The sequence below is a fragment of the Haemaphysalis longicornis genome, unplaced genomic scaffold (assembly GCF_048455015.1).
Source record: "Haemaphysalis longicornis isolate Haplotype H1 unplaced genomic scaffold, Haemaphysalis longicornis Haplotype H1 scaffold_3, whole genome shotgun sequence".
Lineage (NCBI taxonomy): Eukaryota > Metazoa > Arthropoda > Arachnida > Ixodida > Ixodidae > Haemaphysalis > Haemaphysalis longicornis.
This window is the reverse complement of record NW_027526335.1, coordinates 132,976,118-132,991,444: the sequence shown is the minus strand read 5'-3', so window position 1 is coordinate 132,991,444 and position 15,327 is coordinate 132,976,118. Positions and strand designations below refer to the sequence as shown.

Below are 15,327 nucleotides of genomic sequence, written 5' to 3'. Positions count from 1 at the left end.
AAACGGGCTAACTGGTTGAGTTATCATGGAAATATAAGGAAGCAACATACTGATCTGTTTTTAACGTATTCAGCAATAGCTAGAACGCAATGTTCTGCAATAATCAGTCACAGCTTTAAAATAACAACCATTGAATGGAGTCCCTCAAGGATCGACACTCTGCTTTTGGTATTGTTACGATTCAGCGCGCCGCTATTCTGTGCGCTCGTGCTGCAAGTTTGGTGCTGCAAGTGCGGGGAAGTCTTCCTTTTCTGCAGGAAAGCCTGCCTTCCTCGAACATGTTGCGACAAGCTCCCGCTGCGCCGGACCCGCTGGCCTTGACTTACGCCGCAGCAGCTGCAAAATACAAAACTGTTCCGGCGGAGACGTGTGGCGACTTCAATCTGCGAGCGGATGCCGCTGGTAAAGATCTCCTCCCCCTCTCTCAAACTCAACGTGCGCCGGCCTTCACTAGAGCCGGAAAGATTGTTCGTGTATTTCGGAACTCTTTTTCGGGTAGCGTGCAAAGAACTGTGAAAGCTGATTGACCGTTGGCTTTTCGGGTTATAATTACGCGTTCCCCTCAAGCGCGTTTCATTCGGTCGACAGCATCGGATCCTGTTATTGCCCTGTCCGAGTCATGCTGTAAGCTCACCCGTAAGCGTGACGTTTCTGTACCGTCGCTGATCACCCCGCGCCATGCAGTAAACCATTTAAGTATTGCCTCCGGCTCTTTGTTGTCAACACCACGGCAGCTGCTTCTGCTCGCCGCTCGTCCACCACGTTACCACTACATGACGGAGGCGACGGAGGCTAATGTAACAGTATACATAAACGATATTGCCGCGAACCATGCATTTTTTGTTTACTTGTACGTTGTTTTTACCGTCAGGCCGCGCCCGCCTGTGAGTGTGTTCCCAGCGAATTTCGTGTATCAGTATCCTTTCATTTGTTTTGTATGCCGCACGGGCTATCTTGTTTAATAAGGAAAGTGTTTCGCCCTGCCGTCACTAGACTACTATTACAGTCTTTGATCTGCAGTATTCTCGATGTAATTCGGCGGTTCGAGAAACAATTACGTCGAAAGATGAATGCCGCAGGGCAGGCGCACGGCATTCGATTCGCCGACACTCGCCTGCTCATGTCACTTTGTTGACTGCTGCTTCACCAATTGTGCATTCCTTGGGTTCTTAGGGGAGCACAAGTTTGCTCCAATAAACTTTGTTCCTTTTCCCCAATAAACTTTGCGTCGTCCTTGGCTACATGACAATACTCTAGTGAACATACAGGGGGATGCCGAATTAGTTCTATCGCAGAGGATGCCAATGGAGTTTTTAAATCTCCAACGATACCAATGAGCTTTTAAATCTCAGGCTTTGGATGTCAGGCTTGAATACGTGGCTTACAGCTACCAAATAACAGCTAAAACAAGGTGCCGATTTTTCAGACTTGAAATAAAAGCTGTTCCCGCCAACTTGAGTCCGAAGTTCGGTTGTGCTTATGCGTACAATCGCAAGCCATTCCATTTATGTGTGTTCTGATCAATGAAACCTTGTCCTAGATGCTTCATGTGAACCCCGTGTGGGAAGACCTCTCTCGAGCCGCGTACGTGCACTTTACTGACTACGCCGTTATCTCGCTAATAAGTGGCGGGTTTACTGTGCACTTGTCCATTCTTGACTAAGCTGCATGCTGTATCTCAAAGAAAACAGCGCAATAAAAGACGAGGACAGAGAGAGGACGACGAAGAGTGCGCTTAACTTCCAACTGGTGTTTCTTGCGAACAAAAGACAATATATAGATAAGCCATCCCGAGGCTCTCATCGTAATTCGTAAATATATCAAATATTTTTTTGGACAGCGTGATAGAAGCCATGGCATGCCATGCTGACGCACGCCTCACCAAAGGTTAAAATTCGTTCGAATTGAACAAAAACTTCCGTCATTTGGAAGTGATAAACACGGCTGCAGTGTGAAATTGTTGAATCTGACCAAATTTTACCACGTGCTGAGGCGTGCTGACTTGGCGTGCTGAGGCTGGTGATGGTGATAAACATACGTGCTGAGGCGTGCTAACGCACACCTCATGACGTATGTTCATCACCATCACCAGCCTATCTACGTCCACTGCAGGGCAAAGGCCTCTCCCATTAATCTCCAATTACCCTGGTCCTGTGCTAGCTGTGACCAATTTATCCCCGCAAACTTCTTGATCTCATCTGCCCATCTAATTTTCTACCGTACGTCCCCTGCCACGCTTGCCTTCTTTAGGGATCCACTCGGTCACCCTTACTGACCAACGGTTATCTTATTACATGCCCTGCCCACGTCCATTTCTTCTTCTTAATTTCTGCTAACATGTCCTTAACACGCGTTTGTTCCCTGACCCACTCCGCTCTCTTCTTCTCCTTTAATGTTACACCTATCATCTTCCGTTCCATTGCTCGCTGAGTCATCCTCAGTTTAACTGCATGTTACATTAACCATAACTGTGTGCTTCATTAATGTAGGAACTTTTTCAAATGATGGTGCATGAAAGAGTGAGCTTTACTTAGTGCCATGTAAACAAGTAACGGCTGCAAGTAAAATGACCACGAAAACTGAAGTTTGTCCCAAATGGTAACAGCATCTCGCATGCAGCACACGTCGTAACCAAGGCAGTACTAAACGCGAGAAAAATAGTCTGGACACGCACTGCAGTTGCTGCTCAAAGGAAGCACGGATGCCATCGCATCACGCGGCCACTAGAATAGGCGAACTAGCGGAGCACTCACGTTGCAGCTTTGGGAACGCTGTAGTCCACCAGCGACACCAAAACACCAGGAACGCGCCCACATTTGAAAACGCAGAAAAACGACCACACATCACTCCCAAGTGCGTAGGTATACACGAAGAGAATGATGTGAAAGGTGCATCTTTCTGACGCGCTGTGTGTCTTGACGCCAGTAGCTTCACGGACATATTCAACTCCGGCGTGCCACACACATCAATCGCTTTTCGACGGGTTTAAACACTGCACTGTACACACGCGCTGACCGGCACTGCGCGTTGCATTCACTCACAGTGACCGTATTTTGAACGCTATCGATGACCCAAGCGCGAAGACAGACCTTGATAGCTCGGAACACATTTCAAAGCACGCGAGAGCTGGGCCACGATGAACTGGACTGAGCATAAACACTTTATAGAAAACGAAGGCACAGCGCACCACAATGCAGACGTTGGTGCCTTTCTTGCCTGCTTCGGTTCCACACAAAGCAAGAACATTCGAAACAGGCAAACGATAAAAGCGTATCACAGTACCGACTCACAACCGGCATGGTATGTCGTAACTTCTGCAAGTGCTTGTCGTTTGCTGATAGCCGATTGGCGGAGCCAAGTCGTGTTGGATGGCCGAGTCGGACGACTCAGCCGGTTGAATTTGGGCCTCGGCGTCCAACAGAGCCCGACACGAGCTGCCCGACAGGGCCCGACAGACAGAGTCGGACAATGTTGTTCGCTGTCGGACGAACAAGAATACAGGCCCTGTCTACTCGTATTAATACGTCATTTAATGGGGCGGGTGTATGGTGCGGCTGACAAGTTCGCTCACCTGTCACCGTGACGTCGCACGGTCGCAGCATTGTCCGTCCCCGCACATCTTTCTCTACGTGCGTCTCTCCCCGCTTTCTCGTGCTTGCTCGCCGCTGTGGCCTGTGGCCTGTTTCTGTACTCTTCGGAAATGTCCCAGCAGGGTGTAAGAACAAATGGTCCCGGAACAAATGGTCCCAACTCGAAACTAGGAACAAATGGTCCCGGAACTTATGATCCCAGGACAAATGGTCCCGGAACAAATGGTCCCAGGCAACTCTTCAGGCAAAATGATTCTATAAAACTTCACGTCGGTTCTCTGTTCAAATTTTTTGTATGTTGCGGTAGTGCAGTTTATAATTTCTTTAGTTTTTATTTTTTGTTTTCTTTGTTTTTCAGATTCAGTTAAACCGGTTATCTCAATTAACGCTATTGTAACGATTAAACGTGGTATTTCAACCAACCATGCATTTTTGTGCTAGTGCAGGTTGGTGCTAGTGCAGGTTGCCAGGTTGGCCCGTTTGGGAAATTGTTTTATTCGTATTTCCGCCGTTTTTCTCCGGCCTTCTTTCGCGTTTTTTTATACGTTGAAGACGAATATTCTTATTTATTACTGCTCTCTCTGCCTCTTCCGTTTTGTTTTCATTTTTTCTCTTTTCAACTTTTTGGTTTATCAACATGTCATTATTTCAATTGTCTGCCTTGGCGGACCTTACCCCAGCCGCAGAACGGATGCGGGGAGCCGAATGACCAATGACTGTGCTACTCGCAAACACAGGGGGGAGGGGGGGGGGGAAGAAGCCACGTGGGAAACATGCGGTCCCATCCATGATTTACAGGATACGTAGAGGCATTCCTCAGAAAGAAGCGCCATTAGTTTCTTGTGAGCAAGCACTTCACGGGTGCGTGCGTGGTGAGTTCTCTGCCCCCTCCCTCCCCCTCGGAAGTTTTCTCAGTCACCACAACTATTTCACGCGCGGCCATGCCTAACGCAACCTTCCCGTTTAAAAATATAGTTTGTGAGTCCGGCCGCGTTCAAGGAAGCCGCACCTGTCGCGGAACGCCGCTAGTAAGCGAGGTTGGTGACAGGCACAGTCTCGAGACATGCGGACGTCTGATCGCGACCATCGCCTGAGCCACTGGTCAAGCCAGGCTGTCGCGACAGTCAGCACCATGACCAATTTCTTCTAAAGAAGGCAATGAGGTTCATCTCAAGCAAAGAAATATGTTACTGAAGCGAGTACACGTAGAGCCACTACATGAGAATATATGGCAGCCTGTTATTGTATTCGCTTCAAATACCAGCCGAGGGTTGCCCAGTACACGCCTATTTTGATTGAAATGTCTGCCACTGCTTTGCCTGGTATTCGGAATAACAAAAAAAAGCGAGCAAAGGAAGCACGTGAGGACGTGCATGTGCGACAAAAAATCTGTATACTGCATTTCACTCAAGTAAATTCAGCCTTAGCAAATATATTATATATCAACACTGCAAAATACATTGTGCACAAGTACAACAATATAAACATAAATACATTGACCCCCTTCCTTCCCTCATACAGGCGCTCATGCATACGAGCAGTAGTGGTGGGACCACTTCTTCCTAGTTTGAAGCTGGGACCGTTTGTTCCGGGACCATTAGTCCCGGGACCATTTGTTCCGGAACCATTTATTCCGCGACCGGTCCCAGCAGTGCCCTTGACATGCCTTGCAAATCTTGTGTGCCATGCTGCCGCGGAAACTACACCTTACGTGTTCAAGTTCCCAAAAACTATGTGTTCAAGTTCCCGGACCATTTATTTCGCGACCGGTCCCAGCAGTGCCCTTGACATGCCTTGCAAATCTTGTGTGCCATGCTGCCGCGGAAACTACACCTTACGTGTTCAAGTTCCCAAAAACTATGTGTTCAAGTTCCCGGACCATTTATTCCGCGACCGGTCCCAGCAGTGCCCTTGACATGCCTTGCAAATCTTGTGTGCCATGCTGCCGCGGAAACTACACCTTACGTGTTCAAGTTCCCAAAAACTATGTGTTCAAGTTCCCGAGGGATGAAAAACTATGGAACGCGTGGATACGCGCAGTCCCGCGAAACAACCTTGTTATCACAGAGAATTCCAGGATGAGATTTTCTTTCTTTGTTAACGTAGCAAGAGGGAAATCCGATGCCGTACTTATGTACGCCATGCACCCACCGGTTCACTCATTGGAACTAAAATACGGCGCACGTGCTTTCTCGCACATACACAACGTTTACGAACGGTTCTCTTAATTTATTATTTTAAAGGGACTCTGCAACACTTCTGATGAACTCTTTCACCATTTCCTTCGTGTCTGGAAGCATCTTGGAAGCTGTAGAGAGAGAGAGAGAGAGAGAGAGAGAGAGAGAGAATAGTCATTAATGATACTGGTGAGGTTAGCCTGGCCAAGGCGCCTAGCTTGCTACACCAGATGTATGAAAAAATGAAATCATTGGAAGCTGTAGTATCGCTAGTAAAAAAAGCTGTAGTTGGAAGCTGTAGTATCGCTAGCGCAAGGAGCGGCAGACCCGCCTTCCACTTCTGCTTTGCTTTTGTGACAATTTTTTTTCAAGTGGCTACCGAAAGCGTTACAGAGGCTTCTAACTGTTTTAAGGGGGAGGGGGGGGGGTTTAAGACAATCGATGATGATGATGATGACCATTATTTTGTGGAGAATGCGTTTTTAGGCGTCGTTGATAGTTTTTTTTTTTTTTTTTTTTACAGACGTTGGCTCTGGATTTCGCAACTGAACCTTGAATCAAACATTTTAAATAAAAGCTGTTTATCCACTTCAACATCTACATACCATTATTAAAATTAGTGTTTCTTTGGTTACGGAAGAATAATTGTACCCTCTGCGTGGCACTTTAACAGAACTTGCAAGCGCCTTCCCCCGTGATACAATCGACATCTGGAATAAAATTATGGGGCGGAAATCATTAAGTTCTCCTTACATCTAGGAACAGCCAAATTAGTGATGCTGTGTCTAGCAAGTGACAAGAAAAGTAAAAAATGCAAATTAGGAACTTTTTTTTATTGCGCCATTTTGCCACAGGGCATAGGTAACAGGAAAACAATGGACAAAACAAGACAGGGGTACGACAAATACGCTTGGCAGCAATTAGGTCATATCAGAGTCCTTCAATGCTTTTTTGAAAAACATTGAAGGACTCTGGTCATATGTTCTGGCTAAACGACCTAGTCGACCAAAGCTAAGATGGGAAATAGTGGGTAATAGAGCCACTAAATAAGGCTCTAGTTGATGATGGTTCGTGTTGGACTGTGCTGACAATTGACACAAGACGGACAAAATATGCCGGGGACATTCACAAGACAAGCACCGAAAATGTAGGGGATAATAAACTTACCAATTTGCACCGAAGCTGGCGATTGCGTCAGTGCTCCCCATATCGGATAATCCTCTGGAGAGTTTAGGTTAATCAAAAACGGCATGGCGTAACGAAGAACACGTGTGAACACAATTTTATTTTGTTTTGTCTTTCACTCTCATAATTATCGTCTGTATTTTGTGTGAATAAACCAGTTGATAGTTTCCACTTGTCTTGCAGATGCCTCCTATGTATTTTATTCGTCTTGTGTACAGGGCCGGATTAAGGAAAAAAGGGGCCCTGGGCTAATGCTAGTATCGACCCTCAACACTCCCCCCCGCTTCGCGTCACCTACGCCCTTCTTTTTACCCGAAATAAAAAAAAATCTCTGTCTCTCTCTCTTAAGGCATCCATCACCACCCTCCCTCCACTCCACTACTAAAATATACCGTTTGTTTTATTTTAGCTACCCCCTATCCATCAAATCAAAAAAATAACAAAGTACGATTAATGGGATTCATGCTTCAGTAATGCATCAGATCTTGTTTTGCAGCACACAACACAAACGCAGCTACTAACACGACAGTCGGAACGCACGATATGTGTCCGTTTGGTGCAGCTCAAGAAAAAAAAAAAGGAAGACACCCGGTAAAAACACCAACAGCTATGTTTACCAAGTGCATTCGCTTTATCTAGATATGTTTTCTTAAGCGCTTGGTTTAATTTGGACCGCTAAATCCATAATCTCGTGAGGAGACATACCACTATATCAAGAACACTGTTTATTGGAATTCAACGGAAGCATCACAGTGCGGAAATTGTTATACCTGTTAAACAATAAGTATATAGTAAATGCGGTATATACTCATTTTAAGGGCTTGCAAGTACAATAAAGTGGACAGTATACATCAGATGGAAATGACAATTTGATAATGACTGAGTTAACAAAGAAAAGAGGACACCCATTATATGTGGTGCGAACTAACGCCATTTGTAATGACTGGAGAGAAGAAAACAAACTACTATGGATAATAAAAGCGGGAGTGCAAGAACAACAAACAAAAATGAACAATGAAGATGCGCACTTTTTTTAATTACAGCTCAATGCTCACTCATGTAGGTTGGGGGAAGACACAAGAAGAAATCTCACGGGCACTCATGTATAGCGCAAAGAGTTCTATTTTAAAACAGCATCTTTCGGGCCTTCGCCTAGGCAAAATTCTACATAATTTGCTCGAAAGATAGGTCCTTTACAAGGTCACTTTCAATGGACATGATAGCAAGGAATTGGTCGCCCAGAAAGTTTGAGCGAAGCCGATTTTTTATCAGTGAGAACTTGTAAAACAAGCGCTCGCTCTCACAGTTTGCCACGGGTGTGTTTAGGTACATTCTTAATGTAACGGAAAGATTTACAAACACGTTAACAAGTTTCCTTTCGTGTAGCGCAACTTCACTATACCCAGGGCACTCGTGTCTTGGCACACACAGCTTTGAAGGAGGTTTGCAAACTGAATGATTTGAGCCGGAAATGCTGGCTACAAATCATTTTTGTCGGTCACCACCAATCTCTTCGCCTGCTGCGCAAGAGAGATGTTAATTGCGCCCATTTTCCGTCAGCAATTTTATGAATCCGAACCTTTCGCAAAGATCGGCGTAGGCAGCCTTTCACTCTTGCAGAGCAGGGCCTAGACAGTCAAGTACTACATTACTTGAAACTTTTTTCTACCTCGCCGCATACTGTCACTTTTTCCGTCTGGGTACCTACCCAAAGCAATACGTTTGCCCTCATCCTGATAACACTGATTAGTACTCAGCGTGCGCGCTCTCGCCACGAAGGTATCAAAAAGAGGTCGCAACGAATCAACAAAGCCTTCCAGAAAGCTCAGCAGATCTACAGCAGTTCAAATGTCTAAGCCTGTTTTCTGAAGTGCTACGCTCAGTTTGTCAAAACGCTCCAAGATTTCACTCCAGAAAATCACCATCAATGCCGTCTCCAGTGTTGACATTTTCTTAAGGGGCGAGCACGCTTCATTCCTAGTGTCACCATTTTCTTCCTCGTTCTTCGCGACAACTTCAAGGCAAGGCGACAACTTCAAGGCAACGCAAAATTGCACTGAAAATTTTCATAATAGTGTTACATGATAGAGCATGTCTTGACCATCTGGTTTGAGAAATACTTTTCAGTACGAGGTGTTCACCAGTGGCATCCATTAAGTTCTAGGGTTCGCAATGCCTGGCACAAAAACATGACGGGGGAATGCGACTGAGGGTCTAAGCTCATGCCATCAAAGTGATTCGGCCTTAAAACGAATGGCTTGCCAATAAATAACGCCGCCGTCGCTGCCTTCAGTTGTTTCTAGGAATGAGCAGGGTGTCTATTCATGTCATGCAACTGGTGCCCCGGCACATGGTCTCTGACAGTCCACTGTCAATTTCTAAATTGCACGTACCGTCTCTTCTTTGTTCCTCTAGCAGGCCGCCTTTCTAAGCTTTTCGGGCACAACTGACGCGCCGCCTTGGGCTTCTCGAAGTTCGAGCAGCGGCGCATCAGCCGGCGTAAACAACCGTCAGATTTGCACAGTCAAGCATCGGAAGCCTACCACTCACAGTCGCTTGCCGCCCAGTGAAGTCGGTGACGCTGCGGCCACCCGCTGCGACTTTAACGGCTTGATGGCGCCGCGTTTCCTTCAGCACGTCTGGGTGTGTCGAGCCATTGTGAACGGTGTTCCTACAACGGACGTGTCATGGCAAGATGAATACGGCCTGCCAATGCTGAGCGCGTTGCAGGTAGTGGTGAAATAGCAAACAAATACAGGAAAAGAAAGCAACCACTGCAACGATGTACACAGAACGGGCCGCCCCAGTTCACTGCATCGGCACTGTTAGGGCCCATCCTTTCAGAGGAGCATTTGGGAGCTACAACGGGAACATGTGTGCTTCCTATGCTCCGACTCTCGCACGGCGTGATCGAAACGCACGCGGAAGCCGAATTCTACAAACACTGAAAAGCAGCAGCCGAGCACCGCTCCAAATCTTACTTGCTTAGCTTCGGCCCATTGGTGCGTCAACTCGGCTGGCTGCGTGTACGGACTCCGCTTCCTGTGCCGTTCCCGGCCGCCGCCTACGGACAAGAGAAGCACGAAACAGGAGTTCCAAGACCGAGCGCAGCGGCTAATCTAGATATATATTTATTATTTTCTTATAGCTAACGCCCCGATCGAGACCGAACGATCCCCGCGCTGCAGCGTTTGGAACAAACTAACAGCACGAAACACATGGCGCTTTTGGGAACCTGAACTCCCTGGCTGGGAAAGAAAGGGCCGCGTCGAAGCTTCGGCTGAAAAGCCGCGACGCCCCGCTGCTTTGCTGGGGTTGGTCGAGCGTTCCATTTATTAGAACAGTTAATGTGGCCCCCTTCCCCTGCCCTCGGAGACGAGGCCGTGGACAGCAACCTCCTTAGCCCCCTTCCTCTCGTAATTCAGCACTGCGATTCTCCGAATTTGTAATATGAATGCCAACTGTGTACACACTCCGTACCAAGACACTGCTATAGTGTCACTAGAACTTATCTAGTGACACTACACTGCTATTTGCTCCGAACAGGACACGCTGCTTATGTTTCGAAGAGACTTTCGAAAGAACCGCTGCAGTAGTTACTAGTTTGCCTTCAAAGGTTGCCACGTTTTGTGTACGCAAGGCGCCAAGACGTGCGCAAATAGAGCGCACCGTGCCCAAGTGCGCGAGTTCAGCCGAAATTAATAAGCTGTTCGAGCGGAAAATTTTAATTTGCTTGTTAGTCAACAAGAAGCACTCCTTTTTTGCTCAGCGTCTCTGGAGGTTTTTGCAACAATGCAGCCACATTCTGTATAAAAAATTAAACAAATTAGTGCCTCTATTACGTTTCACCCAAGCTGTTGGTAATCTTTTGAAAACATTTAACATTAGTTTTTTTTCCTTGACCGCTCGCTTTAAAAATAGAGCTGCCTGTTTCGTTTTTGTGTAGACTGCAGCGACTCTTGCGGTGTCCGTCGCAGCCTGTCTGGCCTGTCCGCTTGCGCTTGTGCCTCTCCTCCCCAGCGCTCACCCTCGCGAAGTGCAGATACAACCGATACACCGCCCGTCATACTTTCCCCGCCATGGGACAGCGATAAATGTTTGTGTCCTTGTGTTTTGAGCGTGTCTGTGTTGTTGTGCCGGCGGTACGGCCTACTCCGTGGTGTCGGTGGAATCGTAATGAAACACCGACATGCCTGACAAGTGTTGTGTGCCGCATTGTCGCGGCAACTACAAATCGGGACCGAAAGTTCGCGCTTTTAGGTTTCCTCAGAACGAAGAAGTGCGGAAAGCATGGATTAGTGCTATACCGAGGAAAAACCTCGTTGTTTCACAGTACACCAGTGTGAGTAACACTCACCCTTTTCAAATCGCGATTTTCGCTGCGCAGTGCAAAGCACGGAGCGGTGTTGATCCGAAAACGTAACTCACTGACACACATGTACTGACAGCAGGCTTGTTCATGTGAAACACTGTTTTTCCTTTGTTGTAGGTCTGCGAACTGCACTTCAAGTACGACGACATCATTCGAGAGAGCTCGTACGTCGACACCGCAACCGGGCGCACAGTTACCGCGCCGTTGACACACCTCCGCCTTCGGCCAGACGCCGTGCCGTCGAAGTTCCCCGGTTTGCCGGACTCTAATAAACCGAGGCGATTGCTTCCCATACTTCCCGCCACTGCACTAACAGCCATCGCAGTGACCCCCATAGACCCTGACAGGGTTCTCAACGTCAAAGACTTGGCTGACTACGTGCGAAGCAAGGAGTCGGCGTTCTGGCATGCCATTGAAAACAGTGAGCGCCTCATATTCGTGCACATTGTGGAAGATGGGGCGCCCTGGATTAAGTACTCGGTCGTCGTGGAGGCGGACCTGTCGCTGGCCCTACATTTTGTGAAGACTCCCATGACCAGACTAGGAACCAACTTGCGTGTTCCCAGTGTCGCGAGTAGCAAGAGTGTGGTGATGGCTCTACTTGAAAGCGTGGAGAAGTGGGACGGGCAGCTCGAGTCGAACTGCGAAAGTGCTGATGAGGTCATCTGTGAAACCATTCGCTTGCTGCTAGCCAAGTTGTCTTCCCCAGACTCTGAGGGCAGAACGGCAGCCATCACGTTCCTAAAGGAGCAGTTGGAGCTTTTGACGATGCCAAACAACGAGCGGAGACATTACTCGGCGGACTTTATGGTTTTCTGCTGTCTCCTTTTCACCATATCGCCTCACGCGTTCAACTACATACGGAACAACGGAAGCATCACCCTTCCGCATCCGATGACCATCCGATCAATGTGCTCATCGCTCAAACTGAACCCCCACCTAGGGCACCAAGGTCCAGCATTTCTCAGTTACGTGGCAAAGCGCATCCTAGAACTGGACTTTCGGGAACGCCTCGTGATTGTGACGGTGGACGAGATTTGCCTCAAGGCGTACTTTGAGTACAAAGGTGGCGACGGCACCGGCGTCGCGCTGAACGCTTCCGGAGTGGCCAACAGTGTGTTTGTATTCACGGTGCAAAGCTTCACGTGCCAGTTCAAGGAGGTCGCCCATATCGTCCCCGTGCACATCGCTGAACCAGAGTTTCTGCACAAGGTGTTGCGAGACATCATTTGCGGTCTGGAGAAGATAGGCTACAGGGTGGTGTGCGTCGTTACGGACAGCAGCCCTGTGAACAGAGAAGCCATGTCTCACTTTTCGTCACCTCCGACGAAGGAGATTGTCTATCCACACCCGTCTGACCCCACGAGGCCTTTGTTCTTTGTGATTGACCCAGTGCACATCCTCAAATGCATACGCAACGATTGGCTGGACCAGAAAAACGAAAAAATGTCCTTCCACTTTCCCGAGTTCACGTCAGCCGCAGCGGAAAGCAAACGTATGCTGTCCGCATCCTTCGTAAGCCTCCGTGAGGCCTACAAGTCGCTGGCTGACAAAACGCTGAGGTACGGCCACAGAATCACAAAAAACGCTCTGTGTCCTTCCAGCGTCGAGAGAGAGGACACAGAGCTTGTCGTGGAGATCTTCAACAGCTCCCTACCATACGCTCTTCGATCTCTCGCGCTGAAACAGAACCAGCAGTCGTTCGAGGAAACGGCAAGCTTCGTCGAGGTAATCGTCAAGTGGTGGAAGATAGCGAGCGTCAAGTCGCCGTACAAACAGAAGCGAATGGCTGACCAGTTCCAGGAACCAGTGATGCCGTCCGTGGACGATCCGAAGGTCGACTTCCTGTACAAACTTCTTGACTGGCTGGACGATTGGAAGAGCAAAGAGCTGGACGACGGAACGCTGACCGAAGCGACGCACGCCGCCCTCCAACAGACCACTCATGCCTTTGTGGAGATCAGCAGGTACTGTTTCTTGGAGCTCAAGCTTCCGTACGTGCTTCTCGGGAAGATTCGCACAGAGGGCCTGGAACAGCGCTTCGGAAAGGGCAAGCAACCGGTTGGCTACCCCTACCACTCATCCATAAAGCAGCCCTACGAAGACAAGGTCGAGCTGTGGAATCAAGAAAAAACCCCGCCGGTTGCCACAAACGTAGAGAAGGACGCCGGTGGCCGTGACGAACAGTGGCAGGATCTCTACAAACAAGCTGACGTGCTGTTCCCCGCGTGCGACATTGCGGTCACCAAAGATGCGTTGTCGGAGATAAAAGACATGATCCCGATCCTAATCTACGTGACGGGATATGCGGTGTGCGCCGCACTGAAGAAGCTGAACTGTGAAAAGTGCCGGCTGACACTGGCGATGAACAAGGCACTCACGATTCAAGTCTCGCTGCAACACCGTGACCTGGCAAAAGAACTAGATCAAGGAGGGGTCGTCTTTCCAACGATGTTCGCTGTTAACGCCGTTGCGCACGCTTACGTAGTCGTTGAGCAGCTGGTGAAGCAGCCGCTGTTCCTGAACATGCCGAACCAGCGGCAGATCGTGACCGACCTGACCGTGGAATTGCTGGTCAACGAGGCGACCTCGGACTTTGACACCTGCGGGGACGGCCATACGGGGGAGCACGTGCTGAGGCTGGTGTTGTGGTGTGCCGCAAACGTTTTGCTGAAGAAGTTCAGCAGTGTGGTGCAGGAGAGGAGTGTCAGGGTACACCGGATGATCAGGAAAAAGCCGGCTGAGACCATTGCAAGTGAGTTCTGTCCGGTCTATTCACACAAGAATGTGAGCGCTGGAGAGTTTCCGAACGACTGACAAAAACAAACAAGTCGTCCCCCCGTACGGCTCATGGCTCGTATTGTAAATGAATTGGCTGTGCTGGTCTAAATTTGTAGAAACCGCGCTGTTTTTGTCGCTTCAGCTCTGCATGACAGGCACGTGTCGTATAAGAGTGGTTAGCTCAGATCTGCCTTTTTCCCGTAATGCCAATTGCACAGGGGCCGTTTCTCATCTAAATAGTGTTGAACACCAGGGGTGTTGACCTTTTTTGCCGCGTTGGGATTTCATGTGGACATTTATTTGGCACAAATGTTATGCTGTAGCGTCCACTGGTACACACTTTTCCCATCTCATTCCAGTGTTTTTTCCACCGTAAGGGAAGTGGCAACGCCGATGGTAACAGTTCTAGTGACTGCACATATAGTAAGGGTCAATAAGCGTAGTGCTGACTCTGAATAATTCAACTTCCACTCCAGAAACTGCCTGGTACTTTTTTTCCACCCCATTTTCACCATGCCAAAAAACCACCAAAGGAGCGATTACGTGACTGGCATCTCTTTTGGTCTGCTTTGCCGTTGTTATACTTGGAGTCTGGAGACGAGGATAAGTGGTGGAAAATTACAAAAATGGTTGCTAGGGGTTTTCGTTGAACCGTTAAAACATCTCAACTTATCGTTATGTCCAGCAGGACTGAGAAACGTGGCCTATATGCCTCAGTAATGCCACCTAGGATTCAGTATGTGTCAGGCAGGCTAGAAGGGATACCAAATAGGCATCACAGATTAAAAAGCCACCAGGGGTGGGCGAGAGGGATCAAGAAGTGACAACGTAATATGATCTCGTCGTTTCTCACCGAGACATGGATCTGCATTGAAACTTCGGCGTGTCTAGCTCAGAACAAGTGCACACTTTAGGGTGAGGCAGCCCAGGCAAGCGCTGAATAATCTTGTAAAAGCGCGAGCGAGTGACTGGCATTTGCTACCAGAAGGGTCTGATAATGCAGTAGGTCTCTGTTGGCGTGTCCTCAATATACAATGTGCATAACTCTCCCAAGTGTAAAACATGCTCACCTGATTTCAACTCGGCTGCCCCTGAACATGTAAAGATTGTGCAAACAAAATCTTGCATGGCTGCAGGCCGCTGGCAGTTCACTGGGTGTTCCTCGTGGCTCAATAACTAAGTTTTTTGCTGCTACAGTTAAGGGGGGACTTGTGTACCTATG

The 15,327-nt window shown here is 48.3% G+C and overlaps 1 protein-coding gene across 1 annotated transcript in view; it reads left to right on the top strand.

Moving 5' to 3' along the window:
• Positions 1–10,951: 10,951 nt before the first annotated feature.
• The window catches only part of LOC144175107 (uncharacterized), a 37,151-nt gene continuing 32,775 nt past the window's right edge, over positions 10,952–15,327 (top strand). The window contains exons 1-2 of the mRNA XM_077704190.1: positions 10,952–11,294; positions 11,442–14,079. Coding sequence (XP_077560316.1) covers positions 11,142–11,294; positions 11,442–14,079 — 2,791 coding nt within the window. The 5' untranslated portion in view covers positions 10,952–11,141. The remainder of the gene's footprint in view (positions 11,295–11,441; positions 14,080–15,327) is intronic.